The 11,336-nt window shown below is 44.9% G+C and overlaps 1 protein-coding gene across 1 annotated transcript in view; it reads right to left on the reverse strand.

Annotated features, from left to right (window-relative positions):
• si:ch211-186j3.6 (neural-cadherin) overlaps positions 1–10,245 on the reverse strand; it is a 272,276-nt gene extending 262,031 nt beyond the window's left edge. Inside the window, exon 1 of the mRNA XM_034527653.1 lies at positions 9,198–10,245. Coding sequence (XP_034383544.1) covers positions 9,198–10,245 — 1,048 coding nt within the window. The remainder of the gene's footprint in view (positions 1–9,197) is intronic.
• Between the last annotated feature and the right edge of the window lie 1,091 nt (positions 10,246–11,336).

Genomic DNA, 11,336 nt, shown 5'->3' on the forward strand with positions numbered 1-11,336 from the left:
GAACAGCCCAACCCAACATATTTTTAAAGTGGGTTTTATTAAATGTTTTCAAACGAACAGGATTCATCCCGTTGGCCTCTGCCTCTCTGGGACAACTCTGAAAGACGCAGCACGGCAGCCTAGTGATAGCATCACATCACTACTGTTAAATAAATACTTTTAAGTTTCACAACCTCTGCGAACTGACATGTTTTACCATAAGAATTACTTTGGGAAAGTCTCAAAGTGCCTTCAGTGGACAGAGCAGAGAATACTGCTTACTTTTTCACGATTTTGGAACCTCTTTTTTTATACATGGTACTTTTTTGTGACAAAAAAATGACAATTGTTCTGTGAAACGAGCATATTTTTAAATGGAAATGTGAGTTCTGTATATAAAATGTGCACGGCATCCATTCCCCACTGTGAATGACATGTACTTTCTGACACTAATATAGAGGATACCTGTACCATCAGCAGGTGAAAATGTTCTGTGTCTAATACTTTGTCTGACATTTTTAGAAAATATGAAGATCTAAGGTGGTCTGATTTAGCTTCTTCTCGCAACCTCTAATTATAGTAAGACATTCTAGATGCTTTCAGCCGTGTTTATTCTAGAAGTGGTGCGCACATTGAAGACAGGAAATATGAGAACAATTATTGAAAAATGTTAAGTGTACAAGGAGCATAAGCCAAGTGAACACATTAAGAATGTATTATTCTGTTAGGAACATTTATCTTACAATCTTCTGTCATTGGGTGGCTGGTGACCTTTCCAAACTTTAAAAGGTTTCTTTTGTCTTTGAGCAGAAGAAGGTCCTTAAAATTGATAGCAGTCATTTTAAGAGGTAATTTTCGAAAGGTGACTAATCAAAATGGCTACCGCTGTGCCGATAGTAGTTGCTCATATCTGACATTAAACGCTGAAAAGCTTTTAAAGTTCCAAGTCAGAGTTGATGGATTGCTGGTCACTGCTGAATCTGCGTCCAAGCCTGTCTCCAACCATTTTCAATATCTAACAAAATTGGCAGTCTGTCCTGGTCTCTGCAGTTCATTTGGTTTTGGATGCAAATCTGCACAAATCAGAAAAATAAAGCTGGTCTGTGGCACAAAAGATCCCTCACCCCCTCCCTTTCCAAGCTCGTAGAAGAACCTACAGTGGCCTTCAGGGCCTTTCGTGCCACCAAATTCAAGCTCCCACTTGATAATATAAATGCTTATATATTGTTAGAATGTTATGCTTTCGTCAGGTTACTCAAGTTCAGAATAGCACATAGCAGGTGAAATTTGTGTCTGGGAATGTGCGGCTGTCTGCTTCTCGAGAATAGATACGCGCCTTGTATCACAACACTCACGCATGTTATTTGACTAGTCTCATTAGAAAAGTGGCTCGGCCTTGCAGAGCTCAGTCCTGTGAAAAGAGAGGAGGAGAATTATCCTCCTCCTTCATAGTTCAGCGCCAATCAGAGGTTAGGATGATGCATACGAACCTGTGACGAAATCTGTGTATGTAAAGGCTGGACTTCCGGTTCTAGAGAGAGAGTTGTTGTGACTCCCTTGGCATTGCAATCTCAGCGCTTGTACTTTGCTTGTGATCAGAGAAATAAATCTACCAGGAGGAGAGAAGTTGTTGGCTGAATTCTTCCAAAGGCTCTACCAGGCCGACCATTTTGACGCACGCTTACACACTTCAATGTAAAAATGCAAAAGGCTTTCTACAGAGTCAATGTTTGGTTTGTCCGTCCTGGGCTGCCGTAGTTAAATGGCGGTGCAACATGGCGGCCAGCTCTCTTTGTAGATTGGAAGGGATCATTCTAAGCTGATGAAAACACAACGATTCTAATTTTCAGGTGATTTATATACTGTTGAAGACATAATAATGAATATTAGATTCTCTTTGTGCCAATAGATCCCACGAAATCCGACACACTGTACCTTAAACAGATAACACCACCAACAATGTCATGGGTGTCACTTTGGTAAAATTACTCAATCTTAATTGAAATATTGTGACATTGCATGAAATCTTTTAATAATAAGGGATTACACTAAACCTCCACTCCGTGTTTGAGCTCCAACTGGTCTTTGAACTTATTCAGCATGAAAACCGCTACTTTAAATCATTTCACTGTGTCAACCAGGTACAATTTTATTTTCCATAATGTCTTCAATTTCGACTCCCTATCGCACTCAACATGTGAAAGTAATTGAGCCTTTTTCACACACACTGTTTCAACTGGAATTTTTCTACATAAATCCAATTTGTTTCTGTAAATCTCGCCTTCTTTATGCTGGCATAAAATCCAAAAATGCTGCATTTCACACCTTGACTTCGCTATTCATCTTAACCAACTCCTTACAGCTGAGCTGTTGAGCTGTCTCATTTACTGCTACCAAAGTAAGAGTAACCGTGTTTTACATTCCTCTCTGTGCTCACAGCAGATCATACAATAAACTCACAGCAGATCATAGAATAAACTCTCTGGAAGCCACTGAACCAGAGAACTGTGTTTGGAAAAGCCAGCAATTCAACAGCACATTTGACAGTATCTGAGGCTGAGACTTGGGATTTCTACAAACAGCACTTGGCAAACCATTGGTGATGGAATTGGATTCAGCAACCATCAGAGGCACAGAACATCTGTTCTGTCCATTTCCTCAGTGGTGGTTTGGAAAGGTCCGAGGTGAAGGTGGCTCCTTTTATTCGGGCGGAAACCTCCGGTTCTGCGAGTGTAGCTGCTGCGGAACCGTCTTAAATATTGCATTCTGTTTGCTGTGCTGGCTCCTCATTGGTGGAACGAGCTCCCCATTGACATCAGGACAGCAGAAAGTCTCTACATCTTCCGGCGCAAACTAAAAACACATCTCTTTCGACTATACCTTGAATAGGTAGCACTTAAATGCCGTAGTAGCACTTAAATGTCCCTTACCGATAGCACTTCAGTAGCACTTAAATGGCACTTACGGATAGTACTTTGTAGTTTGACTTTATTGAAGAAATTGCACTGGCTTGATTCTTGTTGTTCTGAGTTTGGACTCACGGTTTAATGCACTTATTGTAAGTCGCTTTGGATAAAAGCGTCAGCTAAATGACATGTAATGTAATGTAATGTAATTCTCTTTACTGACCAGCAGGGGGTGACTTCTCTGGTTTCAAATAGAAGTTCAAGATCGTATGGAAGTCTCACTTGATTTATTCCCTCGGTAAACATTGTAAACATGAGTTTATGGTCTCAATCTCTAGTTTCAAGTCTTCTTCCATACAGCGTGATGTTGATTTAGTAAATGATGGTCCATTTAGAGTCAAACAGACCATAAAGCAGGGTATGCTTTAGGGCGGTGCTACAAGGTTATTGACAGGTTGCTGCCGCTACCAGAGCTGTATATGGTGTCACTACGTCACTCCTTGGCATTCCAAATATGGTCACTTCTGATCATCGGTTGCAAAAAAAAAAAAAAAAAAGAACATGGCGACGGCCATAATCCAAGATGGGACGGCAAGATCGAATAACTCGAGACTTCAAAACATCAGACCTCAAACCAACGGGTGACGTCACGATGACTCCGTCCACTTCTGAAATAAAGTCTGTGGCTTCACAGCATCCCTCACCCAGACCTTGCCCCTTCACAGGGGGCTCAACTCTCTGAGCCCCCCCCCCCCCCTCCCCCGCCCCCCCGGTCTCCCTGCGTGACCCTCGTTAACCATGTTTTGTGGTTGGGACTTTTTTTGTTGCGTCATCATCATTCATATCCATACAACCAATGTATTCATAATTAAACGCTAAAGGAGAGAAGTTCTTCATAGGGCTCTTTCTTTTTTTTCCTTCTCAAAACACCAGATTGACGCACTTAACTGATGTTTCCAAAAGTGAAGGAGTCATCACGGTGAATACTTCTTATTCTCAATATTCACAAAACATTATTGTGATTAGGATTTTTGCTATAATCGAGCAGCCCTAAAAAAATGCAATGAAACAAGACCCCAACAAGCGTGCATGTGTCGCGTGCAGTGAGCCATCCCTGTGTACTCACTGAGCATGCATACAGGCGTGTGCATAGAAGGCCAGCTAAGTGCTATTTACGCTCTTTGAAGGAACAAGTGAATGCAGACTCTGTTTCATCTCGATAGACAAAATACAAGAAACATATGCAGCTAACAGGCTTTCCTCAATGCCATCTGTCTGGATATGGAATGATAATCTGGCAACCCCCAATTCACAATGTTGTAATTTGTGGGTAAATGTATAGTGCATTACGTGTGTGTGTGTGTGTGTGTGTGTTTTAAATTTAACATGAATTGGGTGCAAAAGCCTTCCGTGTGCATTTCCGTGACTGCAGAGCCACATTCCTTTTTGATCGTTTCCACACATTTGGTTTGTGTGTCTGTGTGTGTGTGTGTGTGTGTGTGTGTGTGTGTGTGTGTGTTCGCGCTCGGTCTCGTAGTGAGTGAAATGCTTGTAATTTGGATATTAGAAACATTTTGAAAACAATTAATGTTTGAGTTCAGGCGCCTAAACCATCGTATACTGTTACTGCCATGGAGACACATATGTTCCAAAGTAATTAAATGATGTTTGAAAATTGTTTAAAACATTTTGATTAAAATGTGTCTTTTTATTCTATTGTATTTTCTAAGGGTTAATAAATGATATATTAAAAATGAAATGAATTTGATTTATGCAGTGTGTACAATTACCGCAGTTAAACACGTAATTCCCACAGTAACTGTAATATAACTGTTCATAAAATCATTTAATTACATCAAAATGATAAAAAATTAATTTACGATATTAATCTGGCAGCAGATTGAGAGAAAAAAAACGAATTAGTCGTCGTAATGAGCTAAATTTGGGTAACTGCGTTTCAAATGTGCCTCCAACAATGGTTGCTCGTTAAATGGCTCTATTTAAAGATCACAAAGTACGTAAGTAAGATGCTCGTTTTGTTTTGCAGCAGGAAGTCGGCCGGCACTGTTTCGCGACGCACAGACGACTGCTGTGCTTACACGGCACGCAGGATTCTCCTCCACAGAATTAAGGTAGGAGCCCATCTTTAGACTCGGCCTGACAGTTACAGGAAATAATTAGAGGAGACAAAAGGAAAGGGAAATAATTGAACCTTTCACTGATGCTGATTAATGCAGCTGAAGCTGACAGACTGCTTGCCATCAGCAGCTTGAAAACACACTTTGAAGAACACGCAAAGGATTCGTAAATGACGTGCAACACATCTCTGACCGGAGCTACAGAGTTTGTATACGGCAGCGCTTTATGGACCCAAATGTTCTTCTTTTTTTTTCAAACGAATCCCTCGAGGCCGACTGAGTGGTCCCCGGCCGTTTAGAGGCGTCGCAATATATATGTGGTTCCTTATGAAACCGTGGTGCAGCAAAGGACTTGTAGCATGACGTGTTAAGAGCCAATGTGCTGACATTGCGTGTGCTGCAATATGACTGCTGCACGCAAGACAAAAAGAGGCCAAACCTTTTAAAGGTTACATTCCGTTGAAATGGAAGATGACGTACGAGAGCTTTGATTGGCAAGTAAACAAGACCCCGCAAATCTCCAGATTCAAAGGGTCAATTGGTTTGGGATAAAGTCTTTTATTATTGCATTTTCTTTCGCCATAATGTCATAAAGGCTGCGAGAACATGTCACTGTAAGAGTGTGCGCCGGAAAAAAGTGCCCGTAATAACTCTCTAAAAGGACTACAATAGCCTATTGTCTTTAAAAGAGGAGCGGGTAGAAGGCGGTTCCACCTTCAGCGAGAAGCAGTGAAAGAAAACATTGTTGTGAGTTTTTTAAAAAGGGGGAAAAGGCTTTGGAGATGGACAATAGACCTGTGTGTGCCCAGCCAAATGATGAATCATTTAACTAATTAATAATTCAATTAATCATTATGCCAACGGGAGTCACTGCAGTCAAAGAACGGTGTCGGATTGGCTGTTTAAGAGGGGCGGAGGAACCTCTGGGAAAATTAATGGAGCACTCACTCGATGCTCTTTTAGGTGTTGGCACGTTATTAAACGACTTGTGGGAATGAAAGGTTCGGGATATCAGAGGCGAGATGTGCACCAAGACACACGGGTTAATGACTGGAGAGAAGAAAAAAAAAGAAAAGAGCACTCTTATTAGAAATGAGGAGCAGCTGTGCATTAAAGAGAAACCCTGGCGGAAACACCTGCGTGGTTAGCGTGAGCATGCTTGTTTGTGTCTCTTGCTGTCGGTTCGTATCCGTTCCCCAGACTCCAACTCCAACCCTCACCCTCAAAAATCGCTACTTTCAGCAGTGTAACCACACACACACACACACACACACACACACACACACACACGCAATAAACGTGTGGTGTGGTCCAAAAGCCCAAACAAAAATAAGTGATCTCAGATCCTAATATCTAATGCCTTCAGCCACACACACACACACACACACACACACATCCGTCCCTCGAAGAATCATGTCAGTTGCTCACCCTCTCACCTCTCTCTCTCTCTCTCTCTCTCTCTCTGTCTCTCTCTCTCGCTGTGTTAAATGGCGCATCCACTCAAACTAAATCCCTGGGGTGAGAGTGAAAATAAGAGCGAGAAAGTAAGAGACCAAGAGGGGTGGAGGGGTGGGGGGGGGGGGGGGGGCTGTGGAGACAGACAGAGAGAATGAGATGGGATTACAGGGATAATGCGAGCAGATGGAGGGAGGTCGAGACTCCATCAGGACTCTCCACTCCAAACGGATTAAAAGACTTCAACAGAGCCACCGACAACCCGACGGACGCAGCCGTCCTCGCGCTTCAGACACCGTGGCTGAGCCGCCCCCCCCCCCACCCCACCCCCACCCACCCCCGCCGCCGCTAAGCCCGGAAATGAAAAAATGCCTCCTTTCAGCATCACGCAATGAACAGTTGGGTCGTGGAAATGGATTCCAATCCACTGCCCTACTCTGCCCTTTCTATGAAAGCACATAACAAGTTTTCGAGAAAAAAATGTAAACCCATCCATTTAGGAAACATTTACGCTGATCCTCCTCTTTAAACGTCGTATTAGCTGGCATCCTGTTAGAGCAGAACACACCACAGTTGAGATGTAATGCAGCCATAAGAGTCAACCATCCGGACCAGCACAGGTGAGGGAAAATATTTGACCTCATCAGCAACAACGTGTCTCTAATCTTCAAATACAATAAGCCATTGCACGTCAATATAAATAACATATAACCCTATTGTATCTGGATTTAACTGGATTACACATTGAAATGCACTTTCCACGCACTAGAATACAGATGCCTCTCATACACAGCGTTGAAGTATTTTTAAAATCAACAGCGAAAGCTCCTTTTCTTTTCTGCTCCTTCCCCCGTCAATTTATTCTCGAGAAGAATGTTATTATTCGAGGCTGTCTCCCGTTGTGCATGATTCCTGTTAATTTGCAGGAAAAATATTAAAACGCAGTCCGTCGGAAAGAGACGAAACCCGTTTAATGTTTGACATGGGAGAGGAAAAAAACACATCATCCACGAACGCATTTCATCAGCTGCTAAAATGTGTTCCACTGGCTTGAAATTGAAAAATATGAAGTAAAAAAGTTTGGAGATGTGCCTCAAAAAAGAAGTCATATTGGGTAAATCCGGATACCAAGAAGAACCCCCCCCCCACACACACACACACACACACACACACACACACACACACACACACACACACACTTTACATCAGACAGTAACTGTTAGCTACTGGTGCTCTATGAAGGAACTCTCAGGGGAATGCTGTAATACTGCAACACTACAGTGTCGCGCTCGATTCTGACAACGGAAAGTTCTTCCATCACCACGAAGGTCTCTCAGAAGGGAAATGATCGTGACAAATAGCCAACATCGTAACTGGGAGTGTAAATAGGCATCGTGTGCCAGGAGCAGCCTCAGCTTCTTTCCCCGCGTCAGGAAGGTTCACAATACCGAGGCCATTAGGTCACATTGATCAGGTCCCCCCCCCCCCCTCAGTCTAATGCTGTTTGCGGCCTCTTAATGGAACACGCGGCGGAACTTGTTGTTCCAGTCAGGCCATACAGACTGACAGGTGGATATATATATATATATATATATATATATATATATATATATATATATATATATATATATATATATATATATGTGTTATTATTAGATCCATTAAGATATATATTTATATATTATATATTATATATTTATATATATATATATATATATATATATATATATATATATATATATATATATATATATATATATATATATAAATATACACACACACATACATATGTATACATATATACATGTATTCTCGTCTCCGGTGCTCAGTGTCACACACAGCCCGGCGTTTCATCCCCTCACATATCCATATATTAATGTGAATCTGGCTGCATGTTGACTCCCCCTCTCCCGTCTCTCTGCTCCACTGCTTTATCCGCAGGTGATAATTAACCTGTTGGTTGCGGCGGTGGCAGCTCCCCCCCCCCCCCTTCTCCCCCGGACATCCGAGCATCTGTTGCAGCAGCGGAACAAGCACAGTTCACGGCCGCCCTGATTCAACCGAGCACATTAATCATCATCAGCCCTGATGACTGCCACTCAGTTTAACCTCTATTGTAAACACCGGGCACTCTGACCACCGCTCAGCCGGATGGAGCGTGTGGATGTGAGGCCCCAAGACTGATGTTTGATGTCGCAAGGCAACACGGTGGTCACACCTCAAAGACACGACAACCTTACACCAACCCTGACCAACAGCGGCGTATTATGCTCCTTAACAGTAACGTTTCAGACACAACATGTAGGCCCACTTGATTAAGTCTAAGTAACACCTAGTGGTTACTTTCTCCTCTTTGTTACCAAACTGTATCTTGTCCAGTGGACTCCAATCTAGAATCCAGGAACCTCTGAAACCACGTGGAAGAAAAGAGTTCTAGGGAAGACACACGCTTTGCATCACATCAGAACATCAGCAGAACGCATGTGAATCAAGTGTAGGCTCTTTATATTGGCACTGCGCCTCTCCGTGCGTATTTACGCACACAATACAATGCATTATTAGATAGATTATGTTTGTATGCTGCTCAACGAGCCTCGCAGGGAGCGAACACTAGACAACATAATGTGCACACAACCCGTAATCCTGTCTCTCACACTTTCATCTCACTCTTTCACACACACACACACACACTCCACCTCACAAGCGGTCTTTCGCTCACCTCTTTTATCCTGAACGTTGACGGTGATCTCCACCAGAGGCTCGGTCTCCCGGTCCAGCCTCCGTGATATGACAATATCCCCGCTGTCCCGGCTCACGCTGACCGGGGAGCTCTCCACGTCGGGCTCCACCAGCTCAAACGCTGCAGACTGAAACCTCGCCGGGCCCAGGTTCATCACCACCGAACCAATCGCTGCGTCCTCGGACACGTTGATGAAAACGGGGCTTTCCGATTCCAGCACTGATCTGGACCTTCTCGCTGGCACTTTAATTTGAGATGTAAGTTTCCGTTTGGCCGTTTTGGGGTTCGGCGCCACTGGCCATTGCCGTGGACTGATCTCAACAGCTACGCTCTGGCTCGTGCGAGGCGGCCACCCGCGGTCCCGGGCAAACACTTCAAACTTAATCGGCTCACCCAGACCGAGGATGGAGTCCACCAGGAGAATGTCTCCGGTTTTAGGCACCGCGTAGAAACTCCCATTTTTGGGCAAAACGAAGTAGATGAGCTCCGCGTTCTTGCCGCTGTCACCGTCCCGCGCGGTGACGGTGTAGATGGCCGTGCGGAGCGCAGTGGCATCATCCAGGCTCAGCTTCACATCAGAACCGGGGAAGGTGGGCTGATGGTCGTTGGTGTCCAGGACGTCCACCTTGATGGACGCCACCTCGGTGACAACCGGAGACTCCGCGTCCACTTCCCAGGAGAGTCCCGCGCATTCCCCGCAACACAAACCGAGACTCAGCGCGTATTCAGGCCGCTCCTCGCGGTCCAGAACTCCAGAGGTCTTCAACAAAACGTGTCCCCTTTTGTGGTGCGCAAAAACGCGGAAATTCTCGCTGCCGTCTCCCAGGAGTTTAAAGTGCGACGCAAATTCCTCATTACCGCACAGCCTCTGCGAGTGGAGCCGCTTTAACGGGACGCTCAGTCCGTTGACCCGTGAGCCCGGAGACGAGTTCTCAAATACATGCCCGTGAAAGAACGGCACCAGCTCGGCGGTCCCGTTGCCCCGTGCGCACGAAACCAAAAAAGGGAGAAACGCGACCCAAATCATGACTGGATATCTCATCGGCTCCGCTGCACTAGAGCGCTCGCTCCACACCGACACCCATGGGTGCGCTCGTTCCTCGGGGGGGGGGGGGTATTTCTCCTCTGTGCCTTTATGATGCGAAACTTCCATTACACGGGGAACATGGATATGTTGTCGTCACCATACTTCATCTCGACGCAGGAGAACTTTGTATCTGTCTGTTTGTTGTGTGCGCCCTCCTCCATGCGCGCTCTCTCCCCTGTCTGCTGCCTCACCAGCAGCGCTGTCTGTCTGCGCGCGTCCCAGGAAAAGAAGAAGAAGAAAAAAAAAAAAGAAGCTCCCTACAGCTCGTGGGCGCTTACCTCTCTTCGCTTCCTCGCTCTCTCTTTACGTGCGTTGTTTCCGACCGATCTATCCGTCTTGCCAAACGCCGGCTCTATTTAGAGATGGATATGACCTGTTACCATCAGGAAATGAGGCTTCGTTGCCACTCAGATGTGCGCGTGAGACGTGGATATCGAACGGAACGCAACTGTTTTTTACGCACGCCTCGCCAAAAGAATCGAGCGTAAATGGATCCACACCGAAGGGATCCCTCTCACCGGAGACGAACTTCTCAGCAGAGGAGCTGCGAGTCGAATCAACTCGTGCGCGCGCACAGACACCCACACGGCCCACAGAGCGCCAATGTGTCGGCGTGCGCGTGTCTGTTTGTACTGCAAATGTTGGGGAGGGAGGTGTTCCTCAGGGAGGGGTGGGGGGGTGGGGGGGACAACCCGACCTCCCTTTTCTCCCCGGTGATCAATGTCCAGTCGTGCACGTCCAGATCCATCATTCCTCTTTCCAATAACACGTCAGTCCATTGGAATTAAAATAATGTAAAAATCGATCATTTTAAAACGACTCCAGGGGGGCAAAGAGAAAATAAAGGCTTGGGCTGCAGTCAATGGCTCCAGAGCCATTGGCTGCTTTCTTCACTGTTTCTTCTTTCGATTAGCTGTTGCTCTCCAACATGTGAGGCAATATGACCAAAGCAATATGATCTTACAATTTTTTTTTTTAAAAAGGAACATTTGAGGATTTTGTAAGAGGAAATGCATCGAGGTATTAAAGCC

The sequence above is a fragment of the Cyclopterus lumpus genome, chromosome 3, assembly GCF_009769545.1.
Source record: "Cyclopterus lumpus isolate fCycLum1 chromosome 3, fCycLum1.pri, whole genome shotgun sequence".
In the NCBI taxonomy this organism is placed as follows: Eukaryota; Metazoa; Chordata; class Actinopteri; order Perciformes; family Cyclopteridae; genus Cyclopterus; species Cyclopterus lumpus.